Source organism: Rhagoletis zephyria, unplaced genomic scaffold (genome assembly GCF_001687245.7).
Source record: "Rhagoletis zephyria isolate East Lansing unplaced genomic scaffold, Rhagoletis_zephyria_1.1 Rzeph_scaffold_01387, whole genome shotgun sequence".
Classification (NCBI taxonomy): domain Eukaryota; kingdom Metazoa; phylum Arthropoda; class Insecta; order Diptera; family Tephritidae; genus Rhagoletis; species Rhagoletis zephyria.
This window is the reverse complement of record NW_016158471.1, coordinates 82,608-106,884: the sequence shown is the minus strand read 5'-3', so window position 1 is coordinate 106,884 and position 24,277 is coordinate 82,608. Positions and strand designations below refer to the sequence as shown.

At 36.1% G+C, this 24,277-nt stretch overlaps 1 protein-coding gene across 2 annotated transcripts in view; it reads right to left on the bottom strand.

The window, feature by feature from the left end:
* Positions 1 to 10,304: 10,304 nt before the first annotated feature.
* LOC108363819 (teneurin-a-like) overlaps positions 10,305 to 24,277 on the bottom strand; it is a 77,103-nt gene continuing 63,130 nt past the window's right edge. The window contains exons 8-10 of one of the 2 annotated variants that reach the window (XM_017617310.1): positions 20,949 to 21,095; positions 15,352 to 15,559; positions 10,305 to 10,651 (exon numbers count right to left, since the gene is read on the bottom strand). In XM_017617310.1, coding sequence (XP_017472799.1) covers positions 10,621 to 10,651; positions 15,352 to 15,559; positions 20,949 to 21,095 — 386 coding nt within the window. In that variant the 3' untranslated portion in view covers positions 10,305 to 10,620. Of the gene's footprint in view, positions 10,652 to 14,181; positions 14,322 to 15,351; positions 15,560 to 20,948; positions 21,096 to 24,277 lie in introns of those variants that run through there. The other variant, XM_017617309.1, reaches the window with a different exon arrangement.

The following is a 24,277-nucleotide window of genomic DNA, read 5'->3' as shown; positions in this document are numbered from 1 at the left end:
CTTACTATCGACGCTGCTGCTGCTTTTTCTTACTTTTGTGCCATTATTCGCCTTGGTCTTTTATTCATTTATGCTCGCTCACTTTGCAAAAATAATAGAATTGATGAAGTACAGGAAGTTAGATTCCACGCTCCCCCAAAAAGGCCCCCTCCCATCCGTCCACCTTTGTTTTTTGGCAGAGAGTGGAGTTCAGTTAAGTTGAGTACTTGAGGAGCAGCACCGACAGCGACAACATTTTGAACAGTTACTTTGTTATAGTTTCAATGTTCTTCATTTGCTTCATTTCACTATTCCTTTTCACAGTTCCTTTGCTGTAATCGCACCTCCCCCCTAAACACTTTCTGAACTAAATACTTCTTTCGCTTTGTTATTCACTACTTTGCTACTTTCTAGCTTTTGTTCGCCCATTTGTATTGTTGTTGTTGTTGTAATAGAACACTTCAGTTACAATATGGCAAAGCGGGTGCAGGGCGGACAGGGGAGAGGCTGTTTGTAGCAACCGCACAGTGACGGCGCATGGTTTTGGAAAATATTGTAAAAACCGTTGCCGAGGAAGGCGGCGGGAAATCACAAAAACAAGTTGAAGAAGGGAGAATATGGAAAGAAATTTGCTGGCTAGAGAAACAATGGAACTGCCTTGCGCGCTGCTGTAGCTGCTAGCGATCGGCAGGTAATCAGTAGCTGCAGCGGCGGCACAAGCAACGAGCATGGCGCCGAGCAGCGCTGCAGCGGGCCATGACGACGGTAGTGGGGCGGGCAACAGGAAGTAAGTGAGTTTGCGACATAAATAGGTTTTGTTCTGATTGAAAGGAACTCAAAGCGGTGAAGAAGACTGCTTCAGTCGATTTTTATTTTATTTTTTTGTTGGTTTTGGTTTGCAGGCGGTTTGAATTGTACTTGTTGTTCCATAAACAAAGTATTCGTTATTATTGTTGTTCTCTATATTATTATTTAAAATTTTGTTTTCTTTCCTTCTTCTCCTTTAGTTATTTTCAATCGCCATGGGTGTTCCGAAAAGCATTTTACTTAGGTGTGTGTGTGTGTTTTTTTTTTCGTTGGGAGGTGGAGCGCTGCAGCGACGGAAGGCGGGTAAAATCGTTCCTGTGAGTGGCGCAAATAGATTGGTATACTTTCAGGCTATTTAGCCACTAATACTAAACAATAAGCAACATAGTTCACAGCGGGGGCCACGGTGATCATGCAAATCTCAGGGGGACCGTACCACTGTTCCCGCCCCTGCGTATGTACAATGTACATATATATGTATGTATAGCATATCTTTCGCATATCGAACATTAAATGTTACATGGTGGCCAGAAAAACAAAAGCTAAACGGACAAAAAAATTAAAGGTTAGTCAAAATTTGAGTTATGGTTAAAAAAACTAAATTAAAAGTTAAATAAATTTGGTCGTTATTATAACCTCATAGCAGTTAATGCTTAACCCTGGAAGTGCTTCGCTATTTTGACCCTGTCTGTAGGCTTATTAGTCGAAACGCCTAACAACAATTTTGAATTTAAATAACAAACATACAACAGTTAAATAGGAAAATACATTTTATGATTTTTTATAGTAGTAGAGTTAAGATAAAGTTATAACTTTCTATACTGAAGAACGTATGTTTTACTTAAGTAACTTTTTTTCTTAGCCTCTCAAAAAAGCCTCTCAAAAAGTTTTGAGATGAAACCACCTCATTGTTCTGTAAACAGCTGCGACAGTGACGGCTCGGAGTTTAGTATCATCCCAATACAATCACCAAAAAGAAAGTACTCCCTCTCTTTACCTGATGAAATCAACTCGAGGTTAGCTTTCTTGGCCAACTTATCCGCAACGGGATTCTCTGCAATATCAATATAGCCTGGTATCAAAATTAGTCCGACTGTGGAAATTCCCTTGCTAACTTCGAGAACTCTGACAGAAATTCGACTGCTTCCTTAATGCTAGCTCTGCCTGGGAAAGAATACATTGATCGGGAAGCCGTGTAGAAATTCACTGGCGTCGTCTTGCAACTGCTGCTTCCCGTTAGGTCATTCCTAAGGGGGATATGAGTCTTACCACGCTTCAGAAACTTTTTTTTAGTTTTTTCTGGCGCAGGAAAATGTAAACAAGTGCGATATGTTTCTACTTCATTCTGGCAAAGAGTCCTTTTTCGCGGCCCTGAGTAACATTTGAAAAGGTGCGTTTAAATATGGATGAATTTTAATATTTGTCTACATATCAGGAGTGCATATATTTTAAACGATAAACCGCCAAACCACCAAATATCACGACATAATTTTTCTTTGTTTTTACCTAACACTAAAATCGACTAAACATTTTAAAACTATTTACCATTGTAGTTAATATTTTGAGCGAAAATAAAAAGCTAAAAAATGCTAAATGATTTCAAGAAAAGACTAATAAAAATGCTAGAAGCTAAACGGGATTTTTTTCCGGCTAAACCCAAATAAAAAAGCTAAATCTAACTGGAAACGAGCTAAAGTGGCAACACTGGTGGGTGGTGGCCAAGGCTAGAGTGCATTTCAGGCTGCCGCAAGTGTGTCACTCATACGCCCCGTCCTACGCAAAGCCAGCGCCAATTCGTTTTACCTCCGAATTGTGAAATAAATGCGACAGAGATTATTATCTTCGAAATGGGTTATGGCCGACACAGAAATATAAGCTCGAAATTATGTGATAAAGCTGCCGCTAGAATCCGAAATGAACCAAAGCACTGCGAGAAAGCAACGCACACACGAACACTCGCTTAGTGAGCAGAGTTTTTTTAGTTAGTCACTCCTATATTGACGCCGGCTAGACTAGTCAAAGCCATTGCTTTAAAACCCATTAATTTTTATTTCAATAATTTACAGCGGCCACGTTGTGGTACTGCAATGTACGCGTCGTACTAAATCCTTATAAATAAATAAAATGAAAGAATTCAGAAATAACAATGCGTGCAGTAAAATGAAATGAAATGGCAAGTAATGCACTGAGGTTAATTTTAAAACCAAACAGAGTGACGTGTCCGCTGAGGGGCGACGGTTGTTTGAAAAAAAGTTTTCCGTAAATTCCCCATAAGCATTACCATCTAGTTAAGCTTGTATATTAATATATTAATTATTTACATGCTAAGAAGGACTATCTCTACATATTTTCGATGAATTCATTTGTCATTCAGGTCTCACCTAGGCCAAAAAAAAATATTCGTAGTGTTTCCAAATATTTTACGATCCACTGGCTCGACAGGAATTGAAACACTGCTTTATTAATTAAGCGGAAAATGTTGTCCCAAGCAAACGAAAGTTCCATACTTATGTGTTTTCCTTTATTTTATTTAGCTAGCTGTATAAATTTTATTATTAAATAAAGGTTTTTATGGCGATCAATTAAGATCGAAGTTAATTCAGGCGGTGCTCACAAAGCATAACAATGGTTTCAAAGTAGCCCTCAGTGCGAACTCAGTTGGACACCATTGATGATATGACTATCCATAGTTTGAGGAAGGAGCAAAGACATCCAATCAAATTTTGAAAATCGACGCTTATTAAATTTGCGTTAGCCTTTGGTATCTACCAGAAATTAGTGGACCTCAAGACAACATTGGAAACTACCGAGGGTAGCGATTTCTGTGATTTTTTAATTGTTCGGCTGAAGAAGAGCTTATACGTCAAAAACATCGATCAGTAACAGGAATAGCAACTATATGGCAGCTGCGCTTTAAAAAGCATGGATCCCAATTCAACCACAACCAGCAGCTGCCAGGAGCTGTAGTGGATGATGTAGGGCTGTAGCAGAAGATCCTTCAGTGACACCTTTAAATAGGGCTTACCCATATGGGAAAATAACTATACCTAGATTATGCAAACGGTGGAAAATTTTAAAGAAATATACTTGTAATTCAAAAGGAAGTTATCGCAGACTAACGATAGCCTATGGAGGGTTTTGTAAAAAAAACTATCGCCCACTATCTATGCTTACGACTAGTAGCGATTGTTTCAGACCTCCAATCAATCAAGAATTTTTTCAGATATTTTTTTTTAGATCAGAAAGGAGTCACAGGAACGTAACAATTAAATCTCGATTTTAGAACCAAAAAAAAGTTAAATAAACGACGAATGGCCAGTTCCACGAAAGCGATTAAAGGGAAAAAGAATTTTTTATTTCAATTTAATAGAAAAGTTAGCAGGAGGGAAAAAGTAACTGTTCACTTAAGTAAATTACTGGTACAGCCCGCAGTAAATTGATCGAACAATATTAATCTTCCAACCAGTGATAATATTAAGTAACAGATTTTAATATCGATTAACAAGGGGAAAATTGTTAAGCTCACCTTCCCCTTTATGTATCTATATCTCGTTACCTTTATTCAAAAAGGTCTTAACCGACACTTTTTTTTCAAAACTGCGTTTTTTACAGATTTTGGTTGGATGTATTAAAATAAACCTTCAATAAAGATTTTAAAGTGTTAGCACCCAAAACAATGGAGCTACATGCCACTTTTTAAGAAGCCATACCTTTTTGCTACCATTTTTGATGTTTTTTTGCTTCGCCTGTAAAATAAAAATCTGTCGGTTACGGTCTTTGTAACTTAAGGTAGCGAAATGTATTAACATTTCTCATTAAATTGACTTTAATTCTATTTTTTAACTTAAAATTTCGCCACATGTATTTACATATATACATATGTATGTACACGCCTAAATGCAAGTTTGCACATTTATGTATCTGTGCGCATTCGCTTCATTAGCAACCCTGCAGAAAACCGAACTGGTTCAGAACCAGCGCCGAGCTAAGTAGTTTGAAAAGCGACTGTACTGGGTCTCCATTTATCTCAGATTAATGATTTCAACTGTCTTGTTTTACATGGCGATGTCCTACGAAGTGACAATTGCCCCCCTCTGCAGAACTTTTGAACTCGTTCTGAACTGGTTCCTTTTTGGACAGATCTGGGACAATAAGTTTATTTGTGAGAAAAAATTTTGATTATTCGATTTTTTATATGTTTTCATTTTTTGTTTTCTTTTACAGATTGCAATTTATTATTTTTTTTTTTTATTTTATTGTTTTCTATTTATTTAAATTTATTTAATTGTAAATTACAACTATCTCCGCCGGGATATGAACTCGCGACCCACGATATTAGAGTCGGAGGTCTTCCCGCGGAGCTATTTTCGTATTGTTCGAGAAGTGAGAATTTGTGCATTTTACTTCTCCGCTTTCACACGCTAAATGTGAGAAACTTTGAGGACAGCGCAAGGAGCACGCTGCAAGTTCCAATTGTCCCGTTCTGCAGCCGTTTTGCACTAGTTCAGAGATAGTTCTGAAATTTATAGGGCGGAACTAGCGCTTTGCCAGACGCTCTCTAAATTTGTCTGCAGGGAACATACACCACGGCGATTCATACATATGTGTTGGTTATCATGGTGGCGGCGAAAACCGTAATAATAACTGTGTTTTTGTCTGTACAACTGAACTTTTTTTCCATGTCGCTTTTTTTTTTGCTCCCTTTTCCAAACCAAAGGAGGAGGAGCGCACAGTTGTGGCATGAAATGTGCCATGCTCGGCAGTACAATGCATTCACCGAAACTCCAGAAACCGAAGTGGCACCACTGCAGCAGCGCCCAGTGTAACCAGAAACACAAAAAAATTTTAGCAACAACAATGCAGCTGTCGTACATACATATGTACATACATATGAGGACATGAGAATGTGGGAAAAATAGCATTTTATTGTGTCAGTTGCTTGCGATAGCAAATAAATTGCACTATTTTATTTGCATTCATAGCTTCAGTGCTGCTGCAAAGACCACTGCCCGCCTACACACGCCGCATGCAAGCGATGCGCGGAGCCAACTAATGCCACTTTAGTGTCAGTGTTTGTGTGCGTGTGTGTGTGTGTGTGTGTGAATTTGTTATTGCGACTGTTTGTGGCAAATGCCATCGGCTAAAGCGAAATCTAATCGACGACATGTTTGTGTGTGTGCACACATACATCCGCGCACATACGAATCCACTGCAGTTTTTCAGATCGTATTTTGTGTGTGTGTGTGTGTGGGTGTACCTTTGTTTTGCGCCCGCCGGTGGAACGCGAACGCGACGGAAGCGGTTTTACAAAACTACCCATACATATACATATACATATGTATATACATATATACAAAAATATGAGGGAGTAAATGGACGAGGGCTCGCTCGCCGCTAGCTCACTAACTCACTCACTCGAAAGCCACTTGATTCGCTTTTAATCTACTTTGCAATTATTTAAATTTCGTGTGCGTGTGTGCGCATACTTTTATTGCTATTTCTATTTCTATTTCTATTTACATTTCCATTTCAATTTTCATTTGTGCGGCGCTCGTGTGAGTTGTTGTTGGTATTCCATTTTGTTTTTTTTTTTTACTTGCATTAGCATTTTCATTTTATTTTTATTCGACTGCAAACAAATAACAATGTCGACCAAGTATAGCACACACACCTACACACACACACGCACACACACACACACACATCGATTGCTGAGCCAGCTGCTCCTGCCTCTGGACGCTTCCACATCGACATTTTGTTTACTGGCATGTTTATCCACCGGCAGCGCCACCCACCCATTCGAGAGGTAATGAGAACCGGCTGCCACCCTAGGCTAATCCGATGCGCGTCCGCCCGCCAAACGGCTGTTTGTTGGCGCTTCGGCGAGCATATTTCGTAACAAATGCGATTTTCGCGCTGCTTTTCGCGCTCGAGCTGGCGAGGGCCGCGCCGTTGGTGGCAACTTGTACGCCACCACTCTGCTAGCTGACGAGTGAGTGCCGCATGCCGCATGCCGCATGCCGCATTTTTTAACACTTGTGAGTGCTCCAAGTGCCGGAATTATGCACTTTTATAGTGATGATTTGGCGTTTTTACGCCGCATAAAAATGTACATAAACTTTTTCATTGTCTAAATGGCTTTCAAATGCTTTTTCCGCCGCTAAGCTGCAAAGTGCAGGCAATTTATTATGTATGTATGTATATGGTGTTGGAGAATTTGCATTTTTTTGTTTTATTTCGCGCAGAGATTAGTGACTTTCCAGTTAGCGAAAGCTTTATTTGGCAATTCGTTTATATTGAAATCGGAAAATAAATTTCATTGCGTCTACCCGTTCTAGGCGGCGAGTGTTAGCGCAGCAAATTTGTGAATTAATATTTTGACCAAAAAGGTGACACAAAATTATCAGCACTAGGCTGAGATTTGCCTTAATTGTGGATAGAAATTGCTTGAGTATAAGTTCATGCGTACAGTATGGCCCGGTTAATTTATCCTCCATTCAATCGTTTTGAGCGAAAGCGAGCTCCATTTAGTTTGTAAATATCGAAATTAACTAAAACGGGCGGTACTGCACTAGTAAAACTCAATTGGCTAGGTCATAATTTTTTTAAATATTTGAGCGGATATAAAATTCTAACTCCAATCCGAATTTTACTCATTTTAAGTAATTTAATTTCATTTCGCATTTTACTTCAAGTAGGCTGTGTGCTGTTATACAATATAATTTTACACTTCGTGGTCTCTTAACTTTGGGTTTTGAACAATATTCTTGTACGACCCAAAAGGAATGGGTCAGGTAGTAACTGTAGACACAATTGTGTAGAAATGTAATAAGAGCACGAACTGCCCTCGACGACCGAAGATTATTTGGGATGATGCCAACACCCATCCTAGACTGGGAAATGAACACAGGAAATCGAGTACTCTGCATTTTGTGAGAGAATGGTAAGGCCCACTCACTGGTTTGCTGGAAGCCGCGAAGATGAACAACATATGAATGTGCTATATCTATACAATATCAGTCAGGGGCAAAGGTCAAAAAATAAAATCATTTAAATATACATAATTTGTGACCCAGTACTTTTATATGTTCTTAAGTAAAATATAAGAATCAGTTAAAAATCATTGGGAAATATTTCAGTAAATAGGGTTGCCATCTATCTTGAATATAAAAACTCCGGTAATTCAAAACGAAGCATATCTGAATATGCTTTTATTATGTTTTACATTTGTACATACATATATTTCATTTATTTACTTGAAACCAAAAAAAAAACAAAATATGTTTGAAAAATGGCATTTTCAACATTTTATGATGCCAAATACAGGAGATAGGGTGGTGAGAATGTTTGATAAATATCAAAATAGTTCCTCTAAAATTTAGGGTCAATTTCATACTCGAATAGGAGCAAATCAGGGCTAGTGTTTACAAAGTTTAAGCAACATAGGCACTTACATAGTCTCACATAGCCCTTGAAGAAATTTTTTCAAAACTAGATCTTTTGTAATTAAATTATTCTTCTTCTTGCTAAGATATATTTTTTACACTGCTTCAGAAGTATGTATGTATTTCTGGAGATTGTTGTTAGTTAATGGACGCTTTGAGTGGGTTTGCGCAGTTCAGTCATCCATTGACTTTAAGGTGTCCCGGCCTCAATTATTTTATTTAGGAATAAATAATTGTCTTTTACATTTAGAAAAATGGGGCACACATAGTGGTATGTACATACAAACGTAGCATTTTTACTACTGATTTTGCTTCCAGATCCTAGAACACTTTACCAAGGCCCGCGGCGACATGAAACTTATCGTAGGATTTCCTTTTAAATAACTTAAAATGCGATCCGTGTTTTTCTAAGGCCATCAAATGCTCAAAAATAAAATGTTTTAAGTAATAAAAAAAATAAAGCAACAAATATTTTTGAAAATGATAATTTGTAAAAGTTTTTTAGTTTAGAATTTTTCATTTATTCTTTTGTTTGTGTATTGTATTGTAAACGGAAGCGACTACGCTTCTATGAATGTGGGGATGTTGGATCTGGTTGAGGGCTACAAGGTGTACGAGTGTGTGTGTGTGTACGTGTGGGGATAGTGGTGATCAACAAATGGTTTTTAGACGCAGACAAGAGGAAGAAGTGAAGGGTTTCTTGGTAACTTTTTTTTTCAATGTTTGTTAACTTTAACATCCTGTCTTTTGATTTTACTTTTTTACTTTTGTTTTGATGCTTTAACTTCAAGTATTTCTATGAATTATTATTATTTTTTTTTTTAATTGTAGGGAAACTCGTTTGGGGTTTGGGCTGTGGCAAATACATATAAGGGCTTTGGGTTCATTTGGTATCACATTTTCCATTTCTCTGTTGTATGGCATTTTAGAACAAAAGTATTTTGCTTTTCCTGTTTTGTATTGTTTTTCAAACTTTTCTTTTTAATTAGTTATTAAATATTTGATAGATATAAATAGAAATATATATGTATATATATATATAAATATAGTATTGTTGTACGGTCACTTTGCTGTAAAAAATGTACCCTGAAGAAAAACCAACAAAAAAAAACAAATAACTTTAAGGGTATTTTGTTTTGGTTATTCGATAAAAAGCACAAAACTGAAGTCAAAGTGTAAAATTTATAAATTTATTTGTGTGAATAATAAAATCGAAATTTTCGGTTTAAAGAAAGAGCCTTTTACTTTAAAGAATATTGTAAGTTTCTACTTTTATACAAAAAAGATACGGATTTTAATTACATAACATAAAATTGAAAATAATCATCGAGTTGGACGACGTGAGTTGAAATTGAATTTTCGTGAACTTTTTTGTTGTTGTAATTTAAAAATATGTACATATCAGGCGTAGTTAATAGTTTGCTGCATATCGAGTGAATGATTACATAAAAATGAAATGTTAGTACATAAGAAAGTAGAACAACATTAGGCGAGCGCAAAACGGCCGAGGAGCAGCGCAAGGCTTCGCCCCAGTCTGCACTCTCGATCACTTTGTGCCGCCAAAAAATTACGACTGATTGGAAAAATGTGGTTAATCGATGTTAGTGATTAGTGATCATCAAACGAAAATGATAAAAAAAAAACAAAAAAACAAATATACAACAAAAACGTACTGAAGGAAAAATCAAGGCACACTTGGAATTTAATCAACAGAATACACATAGACACGTACACATACGAGTACAACAAACAACTCTATTCGATAGCAATAATACGATAGTTAGATAATAAATAATGGATAATACTATATAATAATCATAACAGTCATAAGAGTTATTGTGAGTTAACGGCAAATCGAATTTATTTATTTGCATAGTTGCATATTTAATTTACGTCTAAGAGTGAAGGCATTCGTCCGCGAATAACACACACACACATAGAGAATTAAAAGTTTTTATTTACAAGTTGCTGTTGGCAGCATTTTTGTGTTTTCGTTTTTGTGTTTCGTTTGCTTTTTGGTGTTTTTGGTGTGTTTTTGTTTTTTTTTGGAGAACTCAAGAGAGAAATCAAAGAAAAATTAAAAAGTTTGCTCCCATCTCTGATCTTCGTTCCATAGTATCAATACATGTATAGATATGTATATAACTTTGTATTTATGTACAAATGTATTTTTGTATTGCAGTAAAATCGAATTTTTGTGATTTAGTGGCAAAGTCCTCTGCTCGTTTTTGCTCGTTCTGATTTCGAGATACATCGGAAAACGAAACACATTGACGAAAGAAACTATAAAATGAAATATGTGTTTTCTGTTCTTATTTTGTCGGGTTTCAATTGCCCGATATGAGTCCTGATCGAGTTATCGATTTCTCTGAGATTCGCAATTGTCAACTTACCAAGGCGTGAATGAACTCCAGAAGAGACTTTTCGCACGAATTTTCATAAATCACATTTGAAGTATGTATATGTATTTGTTGGTTATTCATTCAATATTTCGTTGAGGGTGGTTTTATTTCAATTATTGCGTTCACACATCATTGGTGGTTTTGTAAATGTTTTGGTTTAAATTATTTTTTTGTTTTTTTGGATTTTAAAATATACGGTATTGCATTTGTGCCAAGCAGCCGTAAAGCGACAAAGGGTACACAGACATGTATACAATAAAAAAGATAGGACAAAAATTGAAAGTAAAAAGAGATAAATAGATAAAATAGAGATGTATTTAGAACTTAATTTTTTTGGCTTTTAAGATTTTTTTTCTTTTATTTTTTTTTTTGTTAATATTTTAATATTATTGTAGAGCTATTATGCATTCCCTGCATAGTCTGCTGGCGAAAGCCAAGTGTAGTGCCGATGCACTCATCACCAACAAAAACTTTCAAAAACTTAAATATTTGCAAGCAAACCAACACAAACGAAATGAAACGGAAAACTTTCCATAACAAAGAACTTCAACAAAAATCAAACCGAAAAATTACATTCGACAATTACATATAAGGACTATTACGGACTGTCGCACTGGCACACAATGACTTCTCAATCGGCGGTCGGTAGTTCCTTTGGCCCTAGGATGCCGCAAGCACACTTGTCAATCAGGGCAGGATTTCTCAATGCTCAGCTTATTATTTATTGGTTAGTATTTGGTTAATAGTTTTAGTGGGGAAATATCTCATTCTTAAATACCAAGTATTCGCTTAGAAATCAACATTGAACGCAAATTGAAGAACTCAAAACTTGGACACGCACATTGAAAGAATGAAATCGAACGAAATTTGAAAAACAAAAATGAAAATAAAAATGAAAAGGAAAAACAGCAATGTGAATTTATCGGGGCTGGTAAATGTGAAAGCAAAATCGATAACAGAAATATGTTTTAGTTACATTTCAAAGCTGTTAAAACGAAAATCCAAAATAACTGTGTCTTTTATTTTGTGTGTTTGATTTGTCGACACTTACGCTGGCAGCTCAACAATAGATATGGTTTTTTTTATGATTTGTTGAAAACTAATCGCTGGCTTAAAGAGTGCGATATATTTTACTTTATTTGTTCTTTTGAAAAAAAAAAAACAAAAAACAATACTATCCGCGTTATTTACGATCGTACTTAAATACTTATTTAGCTTACAGGTAAATATATATGTATGCATGTGTTACATTTATATTCGGATTAGATGAAAACGAAACATAAATAAATAACAACAACAAAAAAGTACACTCTTTCGAGAGGCGTAGCAGAATAAATGCTCTGCCGTCACCGCCGCCGCCGCCTGCCATTCAATCAGCTTTAGCTTGAAGCAATGCAAGATTCGCAATTCTGTTTTTTAATTTAGACAAAAATTAAAGGAAAAAATAGCGGAAACCGCGCGATTTGTCTGCCAACTGGTAATATCGCATCAAAAACAAAGCCAAAAAAGAAATAAAAGGAAAGCAAATTAAAAGTAAACTGAGATTGCCTTCAGCGTGCTCTGACTATACATACATATACACAAATTGAGAAGCTTATTTGCTTATGAAATTGATCCTTTCAAACCTTTTTCGAATTGGCACATTGAACATATTGGACCAGCCAGGAAAATGCAGAGGGCAACACTGATTTTGATGCGGCAAATGTTAAAGCTGTTTTTGATAGACTTTTTTGAGCTGATTACGAATTCGTAAGGATAAAGTTTCCATCAGCTCCAGATTTTGAGAAAAACGTGGTCAAATTGTCGAAAAATTGCGATTGAAAGCAAAGAAACAAAAGGTGATAGAACCTTCCACTTAGGCTTAAATTAAAGCCCGAACTTCTGACTATCCCAGAAACTGACATCCCTGTACTTTGATGAGTTTTCGCTTTTAAATAAGTGACTATAAGTGACCATCAGGTCAATATGCAGGGATGGTATTTTCATGGATAGTAGTCGCGAGTTCTAGCTTTAATTTAAGCCTAACTGGATGGATCTATCATCGTTTGTTCTCAAAATCTGGATCTGATGGAAAGTCTGTCAAAAACAGAATTAATATTTGCCGCATACTTTTTTTTTCATTTTTGTTGGCCTGTGTAATAGATCAAATTTCGCATAGAGCTATCAAGAGCTGGTTGTGAATGAGTCGAAACGATCCAAATTTATTTGATGTAGCTTTTATGGTGCAAAAATAACCTTAGTAAGCTTCGTAAATCCATATTTAAATCAGCCCTAATTGCTCAAAAGAGCTAAGACGCCTACGGGGCGAAGATAATGTATGGTTATATTTTTCCTGTCTGGTGCGCAACGCCTACAGAATACCCTTAGATTGGATGATTTGACCAATGTGCGCAAACAAAAGGACTAGAGAGGACTATTTAGCAGTAAACATTGTTGTTGGCGACAGGCAATTTAAAATTTTGGTGCTTGTGGACTCGGGTTAATTGAAAACCTTCATCAAGAAAGATATTCGAGTCGTATTTAGACCCAACGCGGAGAAAACTTAGATTATCTTCACAAGGTACGCAAATAACCTTAGTTGTTAATGAAAACCATAGAAAAAGTGGCCCATTTATATCAGAGAGACCTATCTAACCTAAAAGTCTAACAAAAGAGCCCCGACATCGTTTTGGGAAAGCTGCACCGCATGGTCTGTGGAGCCATGACAATACATATGTCTTAAAGAAACACTTGGAATCACCAAGTCGCATTGCTCTCAAAGCTATTTATTCTCTACCAATCCCTCCTTAACTAAAAGTCTAAACATTGATTGCATCGTTCTACATTTAAAGTATAGCCTTGACCATAATTATGGATAGACAATTTTCAAAGAAATAATTCAGCATGATATTTGTATCTTGCATACATATGTATGTAAATGGAACTTAGTGGAAAACCTTGAAAAGGACGAAATTACATCAGGTTTGTAGCAATGTCTCAGAGCATTTAAATTTATTATAGTAACGAAATAGTGAAATTAAAGTCCTTAAACAATGAAATAAATTTTAAATACGAAAATACAAAAAACATTAGAAATTTACACAAATCCTTTTCAGAATAATTGAGCTAAGCCGTGACAGCTGTGTGTGATTACAATATATTGAAGGTACATACACATATGTGAGTTTTCTTGCATATAACTGTACGGATTTTGCCGAGTTAAACTTGTTTCGGCCCTTTGTAAGCCAGTCGTTGCTATCTTAAAAATATGCAACAAATCTCTTCTCAACTCTGTGCGCGAGTGACTTACGCACATCAAATGTTAACACCAAAACACCAAGGCATATTGAACAGAAAACAGCAGTAGAGTAGCTGATCAATTTTGTTTTATAATATTTTATATTTTATTCCGGAATGCCAAATTTTGCTTATTTACCAATTTTGACATTCTATAGTCTGAATTCAGCAAATGAAAAAATGCCCGCAGACTGTTGTTCTTGCGCTGGTGGCATCACCTGTTCAATGTGCCGTGGTTAGAATTCTTTTCTCATCTTTACTCTTTTTTATAATTTTTTTTTGTTTTGTTTTTGTTTCGTTATATGATTATGTTTCTTGAGACGTTTAACGGGGTGAGACGAACACAAGGGGTAAAACACTAGACAACACACAAACTCAATGAAGTGCTATCATTATTTCGCTTTGGATGTTTCTTTGACAAATAAACAAATAAAAGAAAGCAAACAAAATTAAACAAGTAGAATGGTAAGGAAATAAACGAAATGAAATTGCGAATTGAGATAACGAAATGAAAAGAATACAAGAAAATTAAATTTGAAATAAATTATCTGTGTTTGAAGTTGGTAACCCTATAATAGGCAAGAAAAGAAAAAGCTCAAACAAAAGCTTACATTTACTTTGGCTGGTTTAATATATGTTTTTGAAGTAACTAGCGTTTTGGTATTTAAAAAAGAAAATATGAAATAAGAAAAACCAATTTTCATAATAAATTTAATTTAATTAAAAACTAAAATAAAACAAAAAAAAATCTAGCAAAAAAGAAAGATGTATTTATAAAAACATTTCTTTTAGCATAAAAAAAAACAGAAAACCATTTTCTGAATGAAAAATATTTTTTATTTATTTTTCGTCTTTCCAACGCATAAAATGATAGACTCATTGAGGGGAGTTGGTGGAGGATTTAAGGAATGTGAGCTCGGGGTTTGAATATTTTTATTTTTTCAATAAATGTGTTTTAAAATGAACACAAAAATGTTTGCGAAATAACCCTTCCAAAGCATAAATTTTGGGCTACTGCACATAATGGAAATCGAAATTCAATCATAAACATAACAAAAAGTAAATGAATACATTAATACGAGTATGACACGTACTGAATTGAAATCGATATGATTTGAGCTTTTTCTCTTCATTGCACCACAATTATTTTACTATTTAATTTTTCTTTTTTTTTTTGTTAGCAAATGTTTAATATTCGAAACTTAGATTGACTCTAAACTCCTGCTCGCGTTAAAGAGTTTGGGGTGCAAATGTGAGCTAGGTCGTATGGTAATGATTTTTTATAGAGAGAATTTTATGTAGATGAAACTAAGTAAATATTTTTTTAATGCATTTCCTGTCTACAAAGTTCTTAAGAGCTAAGCGAGAAAAAGTCCAACTAGAGCCTAGCTAACATAGTGGGGTGTTGGGGTGTGGGTGTATGTGTGAACGGTAGTACTCACTTTTCACTGTATTCGTCCATGTGTGCGTACGACTGCACCGAGTTCTCCTCAATCAGAAATTTGACGCGCTGATAGAAGGATGCGGTCACGGAGGGTGGCTGCTTGCGCAGCAGCACCTCCACAGGGTCGTTGGAAGACAGGCACATGATATGCTCCGCGCAGGCGGGGTGCGAGCAGCACTCGCTGTCCGAACAATCCGTCATTCCGTCTGAAAAGAGAAAAGACGACAGCAATGAGTAAGAGTAACGGCTGAAAAGCGGTTATGGGGGAGGGTGAGTGTAACGAACAAAAAGGAAATGCCGATCAATCAACTTAATTGACACTTGTAACTGAGGCCGATACGGTTCGGGTTGGCTTGCTGATGGTCGTAGAAGGTGGTCGGAACGCGAGAGGGGAACGCATAAAACGGGACTAATGAGCCGTGTGTTTGGACGCATAGCAACGCACCAACGCACTTCACATCTGTGCTGATAAAATTTCAAATTAGCATAAATAAAAACAGGCTTCCGCACCTCCTCTGATTTGAACTGGCGCTTAATTCGCCAACCAGTCGTCGCGAAGGGAAATTGAAATTTAACTCTTCTTAACACATTTCAACGCACTTTGCCCGCGTGTGTGGCGGATAATGAAGCAGGCGCCACTACAAATATATTCATATCCACGTCCCATTATTGTTTCTCAGATCTTCAACATACATATTGCCTTTGCTTTGCCGCACACACACACACACACATGGCTACCGGCTGGCGCACTTTCTTTGATCCTTGCAAATGTCTTGGGCTTTCTTCTCGATTCCTTTCCTCAGCTGGAGTGCGCACTCCAGGATTTGTAGTGCTGCAAATATTGAAACATTTTCAAGTGACGCTCGAGCTGCTTCTGTTGTTTTCTTGTTTTCCTGTTTCCCAGATTGCGTTCAGTTTGCCTTTGCCCTCTGCCCCGTACATCCATCCATTCATTCGCGCTGCGACAATGGCGACAGTAAAGGCATAAAAGCACCAACAAAATGTGAATGCTAAGTGGCTATACGCTTTTAAGTTGATTTCAATATCCGTTTATTTCCTCTTCCCCGTCTGCTTCAACCCACAGGCGAGCCGTCGCTCGCTCCTCTGTATCATTCATGTCTCGGTCGCATTCACAGGTAGAACTCGTAATGTTTTATGACACTTCAGGCTTACTTCCTTCCTTCCGTTCGCATTTTTTATTATTCCATTCCTTTTACATTTTACATGGATTGCTGTATAAAGCAGGCATTTTTGTTGCTGCTTTGGTTGCCTTTGNGCTGTTTCCCAGATTGCGTTCAGTTTGCCTTAGCCCTCTACCCCGTACATCCATTCATTCATTCGCGCTGCGACAATGGCGACAGTAAAGGCATAAAAGCACCAACAAAATGTGAGTGCTAAGTGGCTATACGCTTTTAAGTTGATTTCAATATCCGTTTATTTCCTCTTCCCCGTCTGCTTCAACCCACAGGCGGCCCGTCGCTAGGTCCTCTGCATCATTCATGTCTCGGTCGCATTCACAGGTAGAACTCGTAATGTTTTATGACACTTCAGGCTTACTTCCTTCCTTCCGTTCGCATTTCTTTTTATTATTCCATTCCTTTTACATTTGTGGATTGCTGTATAAAGCAGGCATTTTTGTTGCTGCTTTGGTTGCCTTTGCTGTTGTTGTCCAACTAAACGAATTGTTTATAATCAAACTGCATTGACGACCGATGAAAAATAAATACAGCGTACATATTTAAGTGCATACGTACGTAGATTTGTGGCGAATTATTTATGTACATTTGTATGCATGTAAAAGGAGATCCTCTTCCTGCTGCAAATTGTCGCTGAATCGGTGATTTGAGTTGCTGGTAGATACTCGTTTGCAGCGAGGGTGGGGGTTTCGGATATGTTTCCGTGAATTGGATTAGTGTGGAAGTGCACACATACATATGTTTCACAGTACTGCTAAAAAAGACAGCTTGATTGAATACGTAAATACGCAAATAAAGTAGAGGAAGTTGAGCGCACGCATACAAGCAGACTCCTCCATGACTGTTGGAAAGCATGTCTGTTATAAGATATTCGACCGAAGGTATTTTCTGAACTCATCGTTCAGCATACCATTACCGGAGCATTATGGGGAATGGACTATTTTCAAACCGAACTGATTCCAGAAAAAGTAAGAAATTGAGGCGAAGATCAAACAGCGTATTTTCTTTTCTGGAGGATAGGGGTATACCTAACATATTTTAAAATATCGGCATGCCCCATGATGATGAAATAGTTTTTTCGATTGCAGAAACCAAGACGGCAATGATTTTCAATTTAATTTACCTACACAGATCTAATAACGAATAAGTATTAATTTCTTAATGAAATTTTTCCTGCTCCAAATAAACGGATATAGACATTTCCAGTCTGACGTGACGTGACATTTGTATGACAAAATAAAAATAAAAAAAATCTAATGAAAAAGTCAACATTTTAAAAAGGTTTGCTATATTTCTATACAGAGAAATTAAATAGTCTTTAATTCTGTAAAAAATGAAAACAATTGATAGCAATGCGCTGGTGTGACGTTAAAAAAAAAACAATGGATTTGGACTTGAGTTACAAAGTTACAAATTTCTATGAATAGGGCAAGACATTTTTTTGTAATTTTTAAAGTATCTAAGGTTTATTAACGAGGCTTTAAATGTAAACATCTTTCCTGTTTTTATTATGAGCATGACGCTACTAAAAACTGTATTGAAAATTTGTTTGTTAATATTGTTTTTAAAGGAATTTTTAATGCAAACAAAACCTGAATTTTATGTCGAATATATTTTTTTATTTTCACTTCAGCGCCACCTAGCGGTTCTATTTTTTTACAAATCTATGTCTCACTATGTTTCAATTAAATGTGCCAAATATGAAACAAATCGACTTTTTTAAATATCTCGACCCTGGCACCACCAAGCGCCCATTCATTATTTTTGAAAAATAAAATTATGCCTTATGGAAACGTCCATATCCTCGAATTTCTTCCTTCTAAATTTGTTAGTTGAGGATATAAAATTTAGTAAAAGGCATTTTCAAAATATCTTCGTCCTTGTGAACGAAAAAATTGCATTTCTAAAAAAATTTTCTCTTTCATTTGGTAGTCATATCATTACTCTGTATTTCACTAATTTTTTTTTTTAATACTTTTTTGGAATGCACATATCGCTAGCTTAGAGCGAAAAGTTGCTAAGTCCCATTTCACAAATTTTACAGGAGAGAAAAAGACTTTTTATAGCCATTTTCTTCAAGTACTTCGCAAAACTTTGAATACAACATTTCGTACTATTTTGGCTTTGCTGTATTCTCGGTGCTTCTTTTTTCGAAACAATGGCTGCATTTCTTTATTCATTCTGAACGTTTTTGTTTATTTATTCTTTAGAACGTTCCTGATGATATGTTGACGTATATTTCAAACGCATTCTGTTTATTCCGGCTGTGAAATGGGATTATCCGGAATGTATAAAGAAACGCAGCCAATGAATTTTACATTTCTCTATCTATAGAAGTAAACTCGGCAACTTTTCACTTTAAGCAAGCGATGTGTATCTCTGAAATTTCAAAGTCTTTAAAAAAAAAAACAACAAAAAAGCCTAACGTCAGAGAGAAAGAATAAAAACACAGATTTATATTTGATCCCTAGTTTTGTGAGTATATTGATTACTTCGTGTGTTTTAAAATTTTCTGGTTTTTGCCGCACGGTGTTAAATGTCCTCTAAATAAACGAGTAGTATACAATACATACAGAAAGTTTTGTTGTAACGATTGGTAACCGATTTATCAAATTCCACCAAACTCTGCGCACTTAATAACCGTCGTACGGAAAAGCAATTTGTTGAAAATTATTCAAATCGGACTAAAGGTACACCCGCTTCCCGTATAACGATAAATTTCAGAAATAAGAAAACTCCGATATTTCAATAACTGAGGACGTTAATTTACTTCAAGTTAATAGTTACAACAATCTCCTAACAATAAATCAGACTGCTACAGACTTTTAGGAATTGGGCATAGCACCGCCCACTTTATAACTACAAAGGTGTACCTCGGTAACCACTTAATCGATTTGTACCTAACTAGGTTCAATTATATCACTAAGTCTAACTCTTTATATTATCGAGAACGTTTTAAGTTGGGTAAAGACTCCTACTTATCATGCAAACGTAGTTCAGAGAAAGTTGAAACGATGTTATTTGCTACCTGCGCCGGGTATATAAAATTCGATTTCGCCCGAACTTATACTTCTTTACTTGTTTCTGTTAAAGTTTGATTTTTTTTCAGTTTTTCATTAAAAAATAAAAAAACTGGAATGATTAATTAATTTGTCAGAAACTATAAGCCCTATCGGAAAGTGATGTATACACGGTTTATGGAGAATTTCATTAGCTTTCATTTGCCGTATTTTACATTAAGATTTTTAAATTGGTTCGTAAGATATACGTGATTAAAAGGAACCAGTTTTTGCCTTAAGCTGAATAACGGTAAATTACAAATATCTCGTAACGTAACCATAGAAAAATAAATTAACCCGATTTTCGGAATCACCGAGCAATTCTACATAGAAATTGGATAACAAAAACCAAGCTAAAATTTGTGATCCCGTGTATTTACTAATATTTATGCACTTTGTTTGTATGTATGTTTTGTTTATATTCATCTTATGCTTCATATTCATAGTTGGTACATAAGTTGGTGTCTTATACTCTGAGTATGGCTGCGTAAGCGTTCGCCTACGCGTTCCTCTGGAAACTTTTCACTTATTATCGTAAGTATTTATAAAGGTGAAAATTCTTTTCATTCACCCGAGTGCAACCAGTGAAATGATTGTATGCTTATATTTATTCAAACATACATTCAAACAAATAAATACATACCCTGCAAAAATTTGAGGACCAGGTGGTCCACTGGGTCGTAGTTTTAAAGTATGAGCACAAGGACCAGGTTGCATACTAGTAACTTGTTAAGCTGACCTGGACCACTTCAAACGTAAAAAACTGATATATGTGTTGAACACCTCCTCTTCGTGGCCGATCGGCAATATGATTCGGTTGCCGAATGTGCCATGGTTCAAAAGGAGTAGTTGTCTAGGTGGTCCCATGTTACGCAGTGGTGGACCAAAAGTGGTCCCATGTTATGCAGCGTCGGACCAGAGGTGGTCAGGTCCAATGACATCGCAATGTTAATGTAACCATATTTTCTCCATATATTTGGACCATTTTGGTTACTAGTGTTGGTTACAAGGTAGTGTGGTCCTGTACTAGTACTTAACCTAGTCCCACTTTTTGCAGGGTACATACACATATACATATATGCGTATCAGCCGAGCAGGTTTGAAATCGTGACCAATTGGAAAGTTAGGGAGTAATTGATGTTTTATCATTTGGACTGAAAGGTGCTGCTGGATAATTTTTATTTGCTTAATTTTAGATGACTAAGCAAAAGTAAGAATTGGCTGGTAGCTCAAAGGGATAAGGTCAGCAGGAAATACATCCAAAAGTTCTCTTAAGAACTGATATATCTTCCAGCAAAAATAAAGACACTTGAATTGACTCAAAAGTGTGCTACACTCACCGCCGTCGTTATCAATGTTGTCCTTGCAGTTCATTTCCAGCGCAATCGAGCAATCAGATCCGGCCCATCCTTCAATGCAGTCGCAGCGATATTCGCCATTTTCCAGTGTACATTGGCCATGACGCGAGCAGCCGTTCTCACATCCAGCTGAAGCGTGAAAAGCGAAAACAAATACATTTGCGATTAATTAAAATTGAATTGAAGAAATTTTAAGTATAAATAAATACACTACTCAAGATAGGCATATTATATACATATATACCTACCATGTAAGTACATAGAAATAAAAAACGTAAAATTGTAAATTGCTATTTGGAATATCGGATATACTTTGCTGTCCATTCATTTTAACCGCTCAAATATTTATTTTTTTTATTTTTATTTTTCTCTTGACAACAAAGTAGCTCATTTAAGATTCGCAAGCAAAATAACTTTCTTGCACCGCAGCTGTGATTGCTTCAGTCAAAATCTCTTTCATATGCAAGTTTAAAAGCCAATTTCGATGGAATAGTAGAAAGTTGTCGTCTCCGTCAAAGAACTTCACTTAACTGTCAATTACAGTTCGTTCCTTTCGTTTCTGCATTCTTCTTCATACCCACCTCGTTCGATGGGCATGCAATAAAATATTTCACTAAAATACCTCCCCCTGCCGCACCGGCGTTAGAAAGCCCAATCAAATTTGAAGTTTGCAGACACACAAATAGACTGCGATTCCATCAAACGGCAAAGTGACTCGACTCCCAGCGTCTTCCACCTAAATGGTTTCATTCAAGTTTATAAAATAAAATAGCTGACGAAGGCAGTGCCGAAGGAAGTGATGCCAACCGAATGGAAACGAATGAAGTGCGAGCTATAGACAAGGTGACATTTACGAAAAAAGGAAATAAACATAACGGTACATGAAAAAATGAAAGCCAACCGTGGAAGAGATAGAGAAGAAGGGGTGATAAAAAATGCATGTAAACAATAGAAGCAACTTTTGGAGGATAAACAACTTTCGAGAAGGCTTAAGACAATACGGGAAATATGTTGGGATCGCTAATACCCACAAACAGAGCTACAAAATGTATTTAAGCCAAAACCCTTTCTGAAATATTTAAGTATACTACCGTAGGAGGAAAGAAGTAACTCAAGCTTCCAAGTAAAAATGTTTGTGAGAAGAGAAGATGAAAATACGGTCAGTATGTAAAAGAGAATAGAAAGACTAATTTACTAGTGTCGATGATGAACTTTTTCTTGAAGTTAACTAAATCAAATTTCGACAGTACCTCACATACCAGCTGCACTGTTTTTAGAACTTTTTATCATTTTAAAGCGGGAAAAGGACTTTAAGTCAACTATCGTGGAAGTCTTTCAAGAAAATATAACTCGCCAGACTTTCGTTTTTATTATACAGAAGATCAAGAAAAGCGTTTGCTGCTTGCTTGAATGTCATCAAAGATGTTCAGCTCCGAAACTTTTGGAAAAATACAAGTTAGCGTAGGCATGTCTATGCTTTCCTTCCAAGCACAACGCGGAGCAAATAAACTCCTAGCATCTGAGTACAATCAAGTAAAAGATAAGAAAGAGTCGACAAAAGAGGACTAAAAGTTATATTTGGCGACAAGGCTAAATTTCCAATTTTCGCACTAATTAAGGACGACAAAGTACTTCTAGCATTTATTGCACAATATATTGATGGATTTATAAAAAAATTCTGAAACTCTTATGGCTGCTTTCGACGAAGAAGAGATACCACTTCTTTCGTCAGCCTTTCTGGGTAGGCTGTATTTTGTAACTAGGTAACTATGTAGAAAGAAACCTCTTCTACATCAGTAAAAATCTAAATAAAAACACCTCTAAATAATTTTCCAAGCTCGTCATGAAATCATTTTCAATTGGTAACCAATTTTTGAAAGAAAATAAAAACGAAAACAGAAGTACGGGAAAATCGAAATTTCGTCGACTTTAAAATTTCCGGATCAATTTTAAGTGCTTTGCAAACTCAGCGGTTTCTGAACAATTTTCAGCCACTTGGTGTCATCAGCCGCATCTGTTGGTGATGATTGAAGCTTTGCTGCCGCTACACACGTCATCGATATGTTGATGTGCTGCGTCTTTGCATTTCTCCTGCTCTGCGTTCTATACATCGCCGTCGTTGTCGCCTATGATGTCCTGACATGGCTGTATCGGTGGCTGAGCCGCCGCGTACGTTTCGCTGAAAGTATACCGCAGCCACAGTCACGAATGGAGGAGTAGACTTTTATTGGATATGTATGAAAACAAATACACTGCCGGAACAAAGTATGCGCACAGCAAATTTTCCAGAATATGTGCAACAATTTTCATTCTAATATTTTTCCGTTGATTTCGTATAAAAATATTCATTCTACAACAAAAAACATAAAAATTTAATTCCTAAACTTTGTGCAAAACTTGCGAAAATTCAGCAAAATTTCATGAAAATGTTAAAATTTTTAATCAGATTTTTTAGAATTTTTTTGAGTATGCAGATTGGTAGCCCAATCAATTTTGTTATAATAAAGTGGAAGCTTTAAGTAGCTAGGAATTACCATTGATTTTTGGGGTCTCTTCCATGAAACACCTTCAACAAAAAAAAATCTCAAAAATTAACGCTATTTTTGACTAACTCCGAACTTGCATTTTTTGCTAGAGTTTAATGGGCTGCCAAACTGCACGCTCAAAAAATTCTAAAAAATCTGATTAAAAAGTTGAAAATTTTGATGAAAATTTGCTGAGTTTTGGACAAGGTTTAGGAATTTTATTTTTATGTTTCTTGTTGTTGAATGAACCACATTTTTATACAAAATTGGCGGAAAAATATTAGAATCAAAATTGTTGCATATATTGTGAAAAATTTGCTGTGCCAATACTTTGTTCCGGCAGTGTATGTACATACATACCTACATAAGAAGACATACATAAATATGGCCGTCGACGAATATTTCCAATAATGACAAACTTCAAAAATCGATTATGTGTTCGCGGTTAAGAAAGCCAAAAAGATGGAAATTGAGTTCCTTCAGCGGCTTGATACTTTGCCAAGAAAAGGATTATTTTAGCAGCGTAGAGCGATTTTGTTCTAAGTATGACTATGTACTTAAGCAGGGATCGGACGATTTGTATATTTTTACAGACTTGTACATTTAGGCAGTCACACTGCTGTCTAGAAATAATGAGTTCAGCTCAATAACAACTTTCCAACCAACACCAATCTGTAAATGTACCAATCTGAACAAATTGGGGGAAAATGTTTTTTACTTAGGCTTTTCTTGTTTATTTTAATTTAAAGAGCTTGAGTTTAACGAATATTCAAGTGCGAGGAGCAG